This window comes from Delphinapterus leucas, chromosome 16 (assembly GCF_059928025.1).
Source record: "Delphinapterus leucas isolate spDelLeu-1000000601 "Yukka" chromosome 16, BTC_Dleu_Yukka2, whole genome shotgun sequence".
Lineage (NCBI taxonomy): Eukaryota > Metazoa > Chordata > Mammalia > Artiodactyla > Monodontidae > Delphinapterus > Delphinapterus leucas.
The window spans coordinates 58,697,768-58,712,758 of NC_143144.1; the positions used below are offsets into that span (position 1 = coordinate 58,697,768).

Genomic DNA, 14,991 nt, shown 5'->3' on the forward strand with positions numbered 1-14,991 from the left:
TGTGTCGTCTGTTTCCCGTGTGGTGTAACGTTGATTATTCTCTATTATGTCTCGATTTAATTGCTATCAACTTCAACTGGTCTACCCAACTCTGGATCATCGTCCAGCAGGAAATCTCCAGCACGAAACTTCACAAACCATTTTTGACATGTTTGATCAGTCACAGCACCTTCTCAATACACTGCACAAATCTTTTTTTGCACTTCAGTTGCATTTTTACCTTTCTTGGAATAATAAAGCATAGTATGCCAAAAATGTTGCTTTCTTTATCCCCTCTTCAATATTAAAATGGCTACACAAAAATTCACCAATTTTGATAATTTTTTTTTAAATGCACACTGATATGACAGCTGTCACAATACAGTCTAACAAAATTGTTTCGAATGAAGTTAAAGACAACTAAGCACTACTGGAGTCATCTTATGGAAAAAAACAAATGAACTTTTTGGCTAACCCAATACATGACTATATACTGCTTTGTGTTAATACAAGACTGTTTCATTCACATTGGTCTTGTATGTCAGATTAAGAAAAGTTTTCTCTGGCCAAATTGTGACTTATTTTCTCACTTTCTGCTTCAGATAGCACTGTGCAGGAATTGACCCCTTGATGGTGGTTTGGAGCTGGGTCCTCCTGGTGCCACAATAACCTACCTGGCTTTCCAGGGAGACTCTGGGCTTAGAGATACCCCCAAAGCCCACAGTTCTCATGGGTGTGGTGAGCCCATGAAAGTGAGGCTTGGTTCCTGACCCAGGTACCCATTCACTGGCATCCAGACTCTCGACCCCATCACGGTGTTCTGCCTCTGTCTTCTCGAGTGATTGGGCCCAGAGACCTACAGAATCTAATGCCCTGTCCAAATTCCAAACTCATCCAGCAGCAAGAACACAGTTGGAGACTGGAAGGTCACTTTGCACTCTTTTCTCATTATTTGTTATTAAAGCATTAGAGCTGAGGGGGTCTTTAGTGACTTCCATTCTTTCTGAAAATACCCCGTGTCCTTTTCTTGAAAAGTGGGCCTTATTGTCACAGTGTCTGCTGGGGTCCGGGTACCACGCCAGGCAGTAACTCTGGACAGCTCACTACAGGGCTAAGGTTTGGGGAGGCATCCCTTTGTTCTCATGCTTACTCCATGCTGGGAGGCAGCTGTTCTCTTAAACTTTACAAGCAAACCCTCTGAAATGACCTCTGCAACGACTTCATCATGCTCTTTTTACTCCACAGGCGATTCAAACTCCAGTGGCCACCGTTTGGCACTGTTAACATCTCTTCAGCGCTAAATCAGAGGGCCAGGAGAGCTTACTTAAGGCTTAGAAATGGAGACCCTGCTGTTTTCTTGACAGTTTGTTTCAAGTGCATTCAGACATGATTCTCCATAGATACTTGAAGGGCTGTCAGGTGGAAGGAGAACAAGATTTACTCTGTAACCGAACCCTGCTGATCTGCAACCCTAACCTCGCTCCAGTCAGGCACTTTTCTCTGTCTCCCTCACCACCGTCCCTGCACAGACCACCATGCAGCCTTGCCTGGATGCAGACTGCAACAGCCTCCTCCCCAGGTCTGCCTGCCTGTCCAGTCTTGCTCCTCTAATCCTTTCTCAGAGAGCCTAAGTGATGTTTCAGTTGTAAATCTCATCACACCACACCTCTGCTTAAAGCCCTGTAATGCCTCTGCACTGCCTTCAGGATAAAGTCTAAACTCCTTAGCATTGCTTTTAACACCCAGCCCCCACTTGGCTTTCCAGCTGCATGCGTTGCCCAGGCTGTCAGCCCCACTGAACCCCTTGCACACTGAACCCCAAATGCTTCTCATTCTCTTACCTCCAGGTCTTTGCCTAGAACATTTCCCCACCCTCCTTCACAGTTAGCTCATTTGCCTTCCAGGTGTCACCTCAGATGTCACTTTCCTCCAAAAGCCTACCCCATCACCCATGGCCAGGCTGGGTATTCTTCTGTCCTCCAAACGACTGTCTAGTTTTACCCTATCACATTTCTTGTCATTTTATCTTGTAATTGCCTGTTTATATGTATCTTCCACGCTCCTTGAGGGCTGGAATGGTTTTTTGGATTTAAAAAAAATTTTTTTTTGGGGGGGCGGTTATTTATCACCGTGTGCCCAACACCAGCACCTGACACAGACACTCAGTAGTTACTGAATGAATGACAGATGCAAAGATGATAGAAGTTTCAGGGGGGTAACTTCCACTCTATGTACTGAAGAACTTGCTAATAACTGGTTCAGTTACACAAAAAGGAACAGACTGACCCCCAAAGCACAGTGAAAGCCCCGTCCCTGTAAGTACCCAGAGCCCAAGTGGCCGTCGGCAGGGAGCTCCTTCAGATGGTAGGTGGAGTACATCCCTCCGCTCATTTCCTATCTGCAGGAAGGCACAATTAGATTCACTTCTGGGGACAAAAGATCTGGGTCGGGGTCCCAGTTCTGTATTTAGTGTGAGACCTTGAGCCAGTCACGGCCTCTCTGAGCTTTCCTTACCTGTAAAATAGAGATGACACCTGCACTGCCTACTTCGGATTTTGTGAGAACCAAAGGAGATCACGTATATGAAAGTACTTTGTAAAAGCCTTAAAATAAAATGAGAGGCACTGTTATTATTTACCACAGCATTGTCAGGACCTGCAGCTGCACTAATCTTAGCTTTACAACTGCATTAGGAAACCAAGTGCCATGTGGGAAGTTTTACTGCTGCAGGCAGAGCTGAGAGCAGAGAGATCTCCCTCTTCTGTGCCACGCCGCTGCCCTAGGGAAAAGGCAAAAGTGGGGGTCAAGAGCACCTGTTTAGCTGGGATCTGCCAAAGGCCCATCGTTCCTGCCATCAGGGAGACTCCTTGGAGCCTATTACTAAATAAGGGGGAGTAGGGCCCCAAAGTCTTAAATCACCATGAAAACAGCAGAAACAAAAACTACAGACATACGCAGTAAACCTTCCCCATGGGCCCCTTGATTTACGCTTAGTCAAGAACAGTTGACAGCATTTCACTTCCCCTTTGGCAAGACAAACCCAATGAAACCGTTTAATTTAAAGGCTTTTATTAGGAACCAGGGGAATGAGCTGCTTATCCCTCTGTAACAGTCTAGAGCAGGTCACGAGGCCCAGGAAGGAGAGAGTGTCAGAGATGCTGTGCTGTGACTTGCTGCACTTGCTTAGGGCCCGGAAGGAAAGGCGGCGACGACGGAGGGCGGCAGGAACTGGTGTCAGCCAAAACACCAAGAGCCTGGGAGAGAGAGCCCTCTGCCTTCCTTCCCACCCCGCTCGAGGCTGGAGTGTGCCGGGAGACAGAGAACATGGCTGGAGTGGGCAGAGCAGCAGTGCTGGCTGAACCCTGGCTCCACTGAGTGCCGCTTCACTTGGCTGCCCTCCGCTCTTCTTGCCGTTTAGTGATTAGGTATTTGAAGAACTCATACACAGACCATGCGATGGCTGTGGAGGGGATCTGGTAAATTACTCTTGCCTGCACCCCTCGGAAGTAGGCGGTCACCCCGCCGACTTGATACACCGTCCTGAAGGCACTAGCCATGCCTGTGATGTGTCCTGTAATGTTTGAGTTCAAAGCCAGGGATTCCTGGGTGTTGAGCAGTGTTTTGCAAACGTCCAGTGGGGTTGTGGCAGCGGCAGCTACAGCTCCTGCACAGGCTCCGGAGAGGACATGGGAGCTGGGGTTGTACCGTCTCTGGGGGTTAAAGTGCTCCTGCAGGAATTCATAGGTCATGAAATGAATGGCTTGGAAGGGAACGTTCATGGTTAGCTGCGTGGTGTAGCTGCGGTAAAAGGCCCCGGCCCCTTCATTTTGCCACACTGCCCGTACACAGTCTGTCACCCGGTGGTACGGTGAGTTGTACATTTGCATCCTCTGCTTCACCACTGGCGGTGCCATCAATGAGAAGAAGGGAACGGTGACAGCAATCAACCGGTGAGCAGGAGTGTCCAGATTCGGAGTCCCAAGTCAGTAGATCAGCCAATGGATTGGAGAGAGAAAAAAGTATGAGTGAATTGTCAGTCTGATTAGTGAAGGTTTCCCTTTTTTGAGAGGAGGGGATAGGAGAGGGTGATAAAGGGCTAAAAAATAATGGACCCAATTCTAGTAGGATTTCTTTAATACCAGCCAATTAACATATAGGATATATCTACAGTTTAGACTCCAGAGGGTTTCCTTGAAATAAGTACCTACCTATTATTGTTACCATCGTACCCTTTCGTAACTCTTAAGACAAGAAGTGATTCAGTGGCAGTGAACATAATAATGAACACATAGCCCTAACAATCCCAGTCCTCAGGTACACAGAACACTGAACTCTTATAACATGAGGATCTCATCCTTCCACAGGAAGAGGAGAAGGGCTACCAAAAACAAAATTCTTAGTCAAGAAGGGTACGGCTTTAGTTTCCAGACATCTCCTACCCCCTCAAGTAGATACATGTATAAGCTCAGGTATAATCTTCAGTTTAGCTTTGGCTCTTTCCTTGCCATGGCCTTGCCCAGACAGGTAAAGAATTGGAACTTTAAGGAACCTGGCAACTGTGCTATCCTTTCATATTTGTTTGGGTACCTCATTCTCCAACTGAAAAGCCAAGATCCAAGCAGCAGTAATAATAATAATCTGGCAGGGACTGAGCTCTACCAATGTACCTTTCATTCCTATCTCAACCATTCTTCATTCCAACAAGATAGGCAGTATTTTCAAATGTCAGAATCCATCTTCACCTTTTTGAAGAAAAGTAAAATAATCTGCTAAATTTTTTACATCAAATCCACTATAAAGCGGACTTCCAGGAAGGCCCAGGAATAGGCCACACAGAGCCATACCTTTTTCCAGGGAAGCCCCAAGTGAATAAATCTCACTGAATATGCTTCCTGTCTAAGGGAATCCTCCTAAGCACGGACAACATGGAGGGAGTGCCCTCTAGTGGTAAGACAATGTAACACGCCAGGATTTCCCACCAAAACTGATGGGGTGCTCCCTGGCTTTCTCCTGCAAACCAAAAATAAAGAAAAAGCCCAGAGATGTAGTGCAGCTGCCCATAGAGGGAAAGGGTGAGGAATCATTACCTTCTGCTGGATTCATGGCTGCATCATGAAGTAATGTTGCCACACACCCGGCCGCGCCTGCAAAGGAAAAAACAACTGCCACATGTAAGGCCAGGAAAGGGTGACTGACTCATGGAGGACCCAGAGTGAAGGGGCGTAGCTGTGATAAACCACAGCAGGGAGAGGGAATGTTAAGAGCCAGTTTAAAAGATGGAACCCACTGCTTCTAAATGCCTGTTCAGAGAAATGAAGATACTTGTTCCCTCTAACTTAGTAAGGCCATCAATCTACCTTCCACAGCTACGACAGGAAGGCCAGGAAGAGTCTGAGAAACAGCCCAGACTTTTTTCAACAAAGATGGCTCTGAGAATAAATGCAGTTCATGCTCCAGACAGGAAGCAGATACACTGTGGCCAAGGGATGCCAGCACATCACCTGGTTCCAGTGGCGGGAGAGCACGAGGGGCAGGTGGTTAGATCTCCACCACAGAATCTCACCTTCTATCCTGCTGCCGCATGCTGCCCAACCCCAGTCTCCAAATCCTAACATCTGTCCGTCTAGACCTTTCCCTCAGGTCCTGAACTACCGTGTCCCTCACCCTCTCCTCTCCACTTTCACTTTGGTTTTCTCCAGGCTGCCATCCCTTCCATTACTTCCACACAACCTCCAACCCTCTGGTTTCTTTGTACAGAAGCCCCCCGGCCCCAGCATCATTCACTTGTTGAGGGCTTGTCATGTCCTCCATGATACAAACTGCCTGTGGGCAGCTGGAATCCTGAAAAGGTGAGGCGAAGAGCTGAAGCTCCACTGATGTCTTCCTTGGGTGGCTGGGTTACCTCCAATCCTGCCCCGAGGAGCGGGATACCACCCAACTACCAAGAAATACACAACGGGGGGCAGTTCAGTGGGTGTCTCCACATTACCAGGGCATCAGAAGCTGATACCAGGGAGAGAATGAGAGGAAAGGGTCAAGCTGGTACGTAAGGGAGGATATTGTAACCCTTTGTTGAGGTGCCCCAAAGAAGAGGTGGGGTTGACGCAGCCCACTGTCTGAGAACATCAGGTTTGGAAGTCCCTCCCCTATAATCTGGCCTACTCCAGCCCAAAGCTTCAGCTTCAAATCATGCTGAGACTGGAAAGCACTGACAACAGCAAAGCCCAAAGAGTTGGGAAAGTGGGAGAACCAGCACAGGAAGGCTCAATACCATTGGCAATATGGCTATTGCCCCCAGGGTGGATTACATCACTCAGTGTCTTTTTTAACTTTTCATAGCAGGCAAAATAGAGGGCGTGGGCGGGCCCTGCGCCAGTTGCTGTGACGTTCAGGCCTCGCATGGGCCTCCACAGCCCCTCCGTTCTTATAATCCTCCAGAGGGCCTCCAACACGTTGCGATAGCGGGCAGCTGGATCAGGCTGTAGGCTCTGCATCCGAGTCTGAAAGTACAGAAGGGAGAAGTGCAATGTCAGTGATGCTGACTGCGCACCCAATCTCAATACTCAGGCTTGGGCACTGGGCAGACCTACGTGAAATCACGCCAATATGTAGAAGTGATACCTGGCATCCAGTTTTACTGCCTTCCAAATCTATGTGCAGTCTTTCCAAGCCTCGGCTGGACCTTTCTTTTTCTGGTCACCTATGACCCTACGAGTGGAACACCATTATTTTCCCTCAAAAAATCGCCCCTTGGCAAGCGTTCTTGAACCCAGCAACAAATATTAAACCTGTGTTTCAGGAGAAGTTGCTTTTGTGTCTTAATAAACTCAGGCTAAGAGTTCTTTTTTTTTTTTTCTGTTTTTTTTTTTGTGGTACGCGGGCCTCCCACCGCTGCGGCCTCTCTCATTGCGGAGCACAGGCTCCGGACGCGCAGGCGCAGCAGCCATGGCTCACGGTCCCAGCCGCTCCGCGGCACGTGGGATCATCCCGGACCGGGGCACGAACCCGTGTCCCCTGCATCGGCAGGCGGACTCTCAACCACTGCGCCACCAGGGAAGCCCCAGGCTAAGAGTTCTTTACAAGTGGATTCTAAAGTCAACTATTTACTGTCTACAACATACTTTATTATTTCTGAAGACTGATCCTGGGCCTGCTTCCCGGCCACATACTACACTGACTAATGAGATGACAGCTCATCCTTCGATATAACCTTGATGATAATCTGGCTTCTTCAGACTATTTGGCATTGGCAGCTGGGCCTGTAAGTTAAAATTTTGGCAGAAGTAGTATTCCTAATAGATGCTGCTCTAATTTCCTGGAAAAGAAAGTTTACCCTCAAACTATGAAGGTGGAAACCAATCTATTCTCTAAAACTGAGGGAGATTCCAGATTTCTAATCTAAACTGACTGAATCCCAGAACTGGCATCAATGAATAAAATTAGTCTCAGTGAAACATAACCCTTGGAATCTCTAGAGGATTCAGTGACTGGAATGAATGTATATGGTAGATACTGAAATTTGGGAAATTAATCTTACTTGAAATACTTCCCAAATCACAGACCTTCTCTGAAGGATGAGTCTCCAATGCAGATCTCTTGTCTATTGATCTATTTCAAGGTTAGGGTGGCATGGAGACTACCAGATAGTATAAAATCAATGTCCAGGGACTTCCCTGGTGGTCCAGTGGTAAAGAATCCGCCTTCCAATGCAGGGGACGCAGGTTTGATCCCTGGTCAAGGAACTAAGATCCCACATGCCGCAGGGCAACTGAGCCCACGCGCCTCAACTAGAGCACCCGTGTGCCACAAACTAAAAAGCCCATGTGCTCTGGACCCCGCGCACCACAACTATAGAGCCCACGTGCCCTGGAGCCCGCGCACCACAACTAGAGAGAGAAAACCCGCACACCACAACTAGAGAGAAGCCTGCACATGGCAACAAAGAGCTTGTGCTGCAACAAAAAGATCCCATGTGCCACAACTAAGACCCGATGCAGCCAAAATAATTAATTAATTAATTGATTAAATACTAAAAAAAAAAAAAATCAATGTCCAGTGCCTGGACCACAGTAGGCACTCAAGATTTGTTTGTTGAATGAATGAATGAATGAATCTTAGCTTTGTCTGCACCAGTTCAAAAAAGCCATTAGTGAGCCAACAGGGGCAACTAACGCCCAAGTACAGTTTAAATTCCTACTTCATTCCTGTCACTGATTCAATCTGGATTTAAAAGCTTGAACCTTCCTGTTGGCCATCTGAAATCCAAGAGTAATGCCTCTTCTCCAAAGCATGGGAAAAAACGAACTAACCAGATTAACAAATCCTGGTTAGCTGCAAGCAATCCACATTCCTCTAGTTATTTTCTCCTTCCTGCTACCAACAAAGAACTGGTAGCCTAAAAGATTACTGAAGTTCAATCAGAAATATACAATATCACTTATCACAATGTGACACATTCTTTTCTACTTCTCAATTAAAAAAAAAAAAAAAAGGACTTCCCTGGTAGTGCAGTGGTTAAGAATCCGCCTGCCAATCAGGAGACGCGGGTTCGAGCCCTGGTCCGGGAAGATCCCACATGCTGTGGAGCAACTAAGCCCGTGCACCACAACTACTGAGCCTGCGCTCTAGAGCCCGCACACCTAGAGCCCATGCTCTGCAACAAGAGAAGCCACCGCAATGAGAAGCCTGCGCACCGCAATGAAGAGTAGCCCCTGCTCGCCGCAACTAGAGAAAGCCCGCGCACAGCAATGAAGACCCAACACAGCCAAAAATAAATAATTAAATTAAAAAAAAACAACTAACTAATCTTGTATTGGGGGAATGTTTAGAAACTGCACTGTTCTGCTGGAGTCAATAGCATATTTGGGTAACTAGTCTTAAAGGTCTGGCCTCAGAGTCCTGGAACCGTTTACCCACAAGAGAAACCTGGACTGTGTGTAAGTTACAATGAAAATTTTACACACACGTCTAAATCTAACTCACAATTCTAACTCAATGAAAATACACCCTCATGGAGAGGACCCAGGCATAAGCCACACCAAATATACAAATATGGCTCCCCAAATTTGTGGGCCAATAAATCTCTTTCACAGAAAGATGAAAACCTCTTAAAGATGAAATCTCTAAGAAAGAATTAGTGAATAGTCTTCAATATAAAAAAAACCACTGCCCGACTTTGAAGAAAAGCCAAACGGGGCTTCCCTGGTGGCGCAGTGGTTGAGAGTCCGCCTGCCGATGCAGGGGATGCGGGTTCGTGCCCCGGTCTGGGAAGATCCCACATGCCGCAGAGCGGCTGGGCCCGTGAGCCATGGCCGCTGGGCCTGCGTGTCCGAAGCCTGTGCTCCGCAACGGGAGAGGCCACAATAGTGAGAGGCCCTTGTACCGCCAAAAAAAAAAGCCAAACAGGTAAGTAGTTTGGTAAGACAAGTCACATTTGAGTCAGAAAGGCTGAGTGGGAGACCCAGCTTTGCTAGCTATTTGGTCTTGGGTATGTCACTTAACCTCTGAGCTTCAGCAATGTCATCTGTAACATGAGACTAAGAATGGCTGACTCAGAGTGCTGTTGTGGAGATTCAGAGTTAAGGCAAGTAAAAGCCATTGCTAATTTATGTGGTGCTAGAAATATAAGGCTTTTTATTGTATTCAACTATGTTTCTGAGAAATATTAGTTCATATCTCAGAATTTACAGATCACGGCAGTGTTGTCTCGTGTATAAGTCATTTTGCAAATATGCATGGGCAACTAACTGGTCTTTAACCACTAACAAATCAGGATTGATTTTGTATTTTTTGTTTTCATTTTAAAGTTCCTCTGTGTCTATGATTTATATGTCCAGCTGTTCATCTAAAGGTCATGTTTAGGAAGGCGCACAATTGTGAAATTCTGTGCCGTGCTTGGTTCTGGAAATCTGCTTTTGGGAGCCTGTATGGAAGGCTTGGAAGTCAGACTGGGTTTAAATCATGACTCTGCCACTAACTATGTGACCTTGGGCAAGTTACTTGCCTGTTTTCTTCATCTATAAAATAATGAAAATGGTATCTACTTCATGAAGTTGTTCCAGCGATTAAATCAGTAAATGTTAAGGCACATCACATAGTGCTTGACAAACATGAGCAATTGCCATTTACTGAATACTCATTATTAGATATAAGAAAATCAGATAAGCCAATGTTTCCATTTCCCAGCTGTCCACTGGTGAATGTATATAGATAACCATTTACATCTGGAGTTTGGAAAAGATTTACTTCCCTTTGTTCTTTCCCTCCTTATTATATAAGTAGATTATTTGCTTCACGACTACAAAGCCAAAAAGCAGCACCTTGGTGACAGGTGCTTAGCCAGATGATTTTGTGAAGAGTTTTGACTGCTTTACACTGTAGAACCTGTCCCTTTAGATAAAGTCTGGTGCTTGTCTCTGAAGCCCAGAAAAGGAATACTGGGATTCACTTGGGCTCCCAAACCTCCCTATTATGACCATGAAAATCACTGGTTGACTAACTATAGCCTAGCAAGGCTATGCTGACTTCCCATGGTCCTTCCCAAGGATATTTTAAGTCGACTTGACCCTGATAAGCGGTTTGGGGGTGCACAGGCTTGCATGCCAAGAGTCACTATCAGCTTTCACTTGCAAACACTGTGGTTGACCTTTAGGCTCCAACACAGATACCTGCCTCTAGTCTTAGGGTATGTTGGGCTGCTCTTCCTCTCCACCACCTATTTATGGTGGAAGAGGAAGAACAGCTACGCAAGGACAAGTGAACTGCAAAGCCCTTTCTGAATGAAGAGATTTGAATTTTACTTTCATGCCTGCACAACAGTGTCTACTGTAAACAGTGTTTACTGACACTAAATCTTGATAGGCTCACCTACTTTTTCCCTCTAATCATTTAAATCCCAGCATTAATGGCAAATGAAAATGATTCTTCTAAAACACGCTTTTGTGTTTTTGAAGACTCCTGAGCATTTTTTCCTCCAGATGAAATAATTATTTCTTTAATGTAGTGCTTTGAGGCATGACTGTAATGTTGTATTAGTAATCTTTTAAAAACAAAAATTCCAAAGCTTATGCAAATGAATAAGAACTGTTCTTCAAAACAGTTATCTTGGAAGGCTACAAGTGACTTATTCCAGCAATGCTGCTGCAGTTATGCAAAACATTTCTGGAACTCCTCTTTCCAAAATGTTCCCTCAGTGGGTTTATCAACCTCAGGAGTAAATCAGTCTCCTTGCTTTTTCCAGTCCTACCTTATCTTTGACCCCAATCATCATTACCCATTTTGATCTCCCACCTGAACTGCCATATTTGATTCTGAATGGTCTCAATTACTAAAACATCAACTCTGTCTTGTCACAGGACAAACACTTGCCCCATTTAAGGATATGTAGCCAAGTATTCTAGAGGCATTTCTAACAGAGTAAGTTATAAAATGTTCACAACAACATTAGCATTATGTAAATATATGGAGTAAGGAGATAGTCTCCTAAGGTAGTGGGACATTTAAATTGATAAGCTGAGGTAATATTTCTGAGGTAATATTTCTAAGTCAGTCACATTATTACATTGTACTTTTCAAGCCATTCAATAATTTTCATTACTCTCCTTGATCTAGTTTTCATTTGATACCCATCCTGAAAGACAGCACCCTAGACTATCTTGGACTTTACTCACAGTCCAAGTATAGTGAGGTTACTTTGCAGTTAGATCATGTTAACTTTTGGATATACAGCATTAACGACTCACAGTCATTCAACCTAGACTCTGTTACATCCATGTCTGAATCTTTTTTATTTGTACTTATACGTATGACATTTCAATATTGTTAGAGAATTAGCCATCCTCTTCTCTCTCATGGATTTTTACTATTTATTTCTATTCCTCACAATTGACATGCGTATTTAAAATTCTAGGGACTTCCCTGGTGGTCCAGTGGTTAAGACTTGGCCTTCCAATGCAGGGGGTGCAGGTTCAATCCCTGGTCGGCGAGCTAAGATCCCACATGCCTCGGGGCCAAAAAACCAAAACATAAAACAGGTGCGATATTGTAACAAATTCAATAAGGAATTTAAAAACGGTCTACATCAAAACAAAATTTTTTAAAAATAAAATAAAATTCTAATATCCATTTTAGCCAAGTGCATTTACCAGTTTCAAGGGTATGAACCTTGGTAGGAGTTACCGTGCAATGTGCTAGGATACTCCTACCAACTCGGTGTCATTCACAAAGCTTAAGGAGCCCTTTCTCCATTTCCTCATCCACCTTACTAATGAAAACATGAAACGGTACTGGAACCAGGGAGCAGAAGAGAAAGACTTTGCATCTTCCAAGTAGATATTCTCCTCCTGAATATGTAACTTTTTCCTACTTTGAGAAGAAAGCATACATCCAAGAGCTGTGAGGATATTGTTTAACTATATTACCCTTAACATGTAAAGGAGGAACCAGTCTGTCATTATATTTATTTCAACAGTCCCCTTGGTTGTTCCTTTGCTAATGCACAAGAATAAGAACTGTAAAGAACAATGTGTTCCCCTCGTCACCCAGCTTTCTTCAGAAACATGACTTCTTGTACCCACTCATCAGCCTGCTTGGTGTGGCTGAAATTAGTTTTACTTTCACACGAATCATGCCCTCTTGTTGATCCCATTTTATTTTCTTCACAGTAACATCTACTTTCCAGTATTGTCATGCTTCCCTTCTAGACAACTTTTCCCTTTTTGTCAACTTCAAGTGGCTAAAGAAATACACTATGAGGTCCATCTCTCCTTGGAGGGCTGATGTGCTCCCTGCATATACACAATCCCAATCCCAGCTCAATTTTCATGTTCAGGAAATAGGTGGAGTATCACGCTTGCTGCACAGAGAAACCGAAACTTTTTCCTGAACATGGTCTTTCCCATATTATTTCCAGTCAGGAACTCTGAATTCTGACTGCACAATGATTTCCAATCACTCATGGGTTAAGATTTAATAAGTAAATACTTCCTCTAGCTGAGAGATCCCAGATTCTGGTTCCTGCCCCGTCACTTTTAAGGGAAAACACAGCAAGGAGCTTGTAAAAGCACTGGCCAGAGAACATCTCTAGCCATTAAGATCCTATTGAGGATGTTCAGTAAGCTTTACCTTAATCAAGTTAGTAGCATTTACCTGTTCCCTTCCCATCCCACCCTATTCCTATTTAGTCCCAGTTGGGATCCAGGGTTCTGGCTGACAGATTTTCTTTCCAGAGTCCCAATTTAGATCTCACTGACGGTGAGAAATTGGTCCTGGCTTCTGACTGGGATCAGTTCCCGGCCGGGACCTTTCTTGCATAGGTGTGTGCTTCGAATAGTGTGGTGGCAGGAGCCAGAAAGGGACTTTGGTCGGCTCCGGCTCTCGGCTGGGATCCTGGCTCCGGGCATGACCCAGGGGTCGGGTCAGCCCCAGGTGAAGTTCGGAGCAGGGCCAGGTCTCACCTTGACGCAGTCGATGGGGTACATCACGCAGTGCTCCAGGATCCCTGCCACGGCGCCCGCCACCATGTGCGTGGTGACAGTGGCTCCAGCCGGCAGCGCCTCGTAGTCCGGGCCGGAGTCCGGATCCTGCCGTACCGGGGGCCTGCAGGCCCCGGCCTCCCCGCCGCTGGCCCCCCGGCCCACGCCCCGCTGCAGCCACCCGTCCAGCAGCGCCGACTCCCCGGGGCTCCGCCCCGGCCCAGCCGCCGGCCCCCCCGCCACACCGCCAGCACCCCGCCCCTCCAACTCCATCCACCCGGGCCAGCTGCAGCGCCCACCCCCGCCGCCGCCGCCGTCGCTGCCGCCGCTGCCGTCGCCGCCCCCCAGCCCCGTTGCGTCTGCCTCAGGCGCGGCCCAGAGAGCCCGGGGCCTCGGGCTCCCGCTTGGCCCCGAGGACACGCCCCTCAGTCAGCCATTGGTGCAGCCGTCAATATAGCCCCGCCCCCAGCTTACGTAGAAAATATAAGTCTGTGGTATTAGTGAAGTTGCCTGTCATTCCTCCGCCCCGCGGCGTTGAGACAGCTTAGATCCCACCCCTTCCCCTTTGATCTTGGAAGCTTCTTGTTTATTGGCTACTTGATTGGCCAACATGTAAGATCAACCCGCCCTCCGACTTTTCTGGAGGGCGGGAGAGACTTAAGGCTGAACTTTGATAGGCTCAACGACTCTTGATACTTTGAGCGCGGGCATTGGCCAGTTTTATGTCGGGATCCGATTGGCTACAGGAAGAGAGCGAAGCGCCCAGGGGCTATCGAGGGGGAATTTCGGGCCCTGAGTGGCGCCAGTAGAGCTGTGGGTGCTGCAGGCTGGATCGTGTCGGGGGAGGAGGGGAGGGCGGTGCCTGGCCTTCAAGGTCAAACCGCTGACGGATGCAGTTAGGCCCCTTCTAGAGCGCCCACCCCGAATCCCGGGACTCGCGGGTCGTGTGCTGGCGGGTGGCCTTGGCCCGAGAGCTCTGTTCCCGCGGGATCTCGGACTGGCGTTGGGTGGAGCGGGCCGGGGCCGGGCATCCCCTGGCGAGGCCCGCCGGCATGTCGGGAAAGCTGTTGCGACATGCAGGAGGAGGCCCGTTAAACTCCTGTCAGGTCGGGATAATTGACCCCTCCGTGCTGCGCGCGGGCGGACTCCTTAGGGCCTGATGCTCCTCAGGCCCTAGCGCCCGGCACTGGGCTTGCCCCGGAGTCGCCAAGCAAACCCCGCAGTTGTTGAGTGAATGAGTTCTCCGGGGGCATACTGTCGCTCGGCCCTGCGCCAGGCCGAGAGCTGGAGGCGGGGAAGGGAGATGTCGAAATGGGGCGGGACGATTCAGAGACGACGACAGGTGGGGAGGCTGGGCAGGAGGCAGCTGCCCAAACACAGCAGGAAAGTACGGCAAATTTGGGGAAGCTTGTCGGACGCACAGCTTGTCCCTGAGCTGACTCACTGATGAGCTCCCCTGCCCGGTGATGATGCTTTTTGTGGTAAGACTGCTCTCGATACCAGGCGCTTCGGCTGGGGTCTCAGAGGGGCGCTTACTGAT

At 47.4% G+C, this 14,991-nt stretch overlaps 2 protein-coding genes across 2 annotated transcripts in view; one reads left to right on the top strand and one right to left on the bottom strand.

Annotated features, from left to right (window-relative positions):
- Positions 1–3,031: 3,031 nt before the first annotated feature.
- Positions 3,032–13,739, bottom strand: SLC25A28 (solute carrier family 25 member 28). Its single transcript, XM_022569094.3, has 4 exons — positions 13,434–13,739; positions 6,251–6,479; positions 5,067–5,123; positions 3,032–3,880 (listed from the first exon to the last, which is right to left on the bottom strand). Exons 1-4 carry the CDS (start codon positions 13,722–13,724, stop codon positions 3,363–3,365), a joined length of 1,095 nt encoding a protein of 364 aa, XP_022424802.1. The 5' UTR covers positions 13,725–13,739; the 3' UTR covers positions 3,032–3,362.
- A 498-nt stretch (positions 13,740–14,237) lies between these two features.
- The window catches only part of ENTPD7 (ectonucleoside triphosphate diphosphohydrolase 7), a 75,806-nt gene continuing 75,052 nt past the window's right edge, over positions 14,238–14,991 (top strand). Inside the window, exon 1 of the mRNA XM_089898015.1 lies at positions 14,238–14,932. The gene's annotated coding sequence lies outside the window, so the exon portion shown is untranslated. The remainder of the gene's footprint in view (positions 14,933–14,991) is intronic.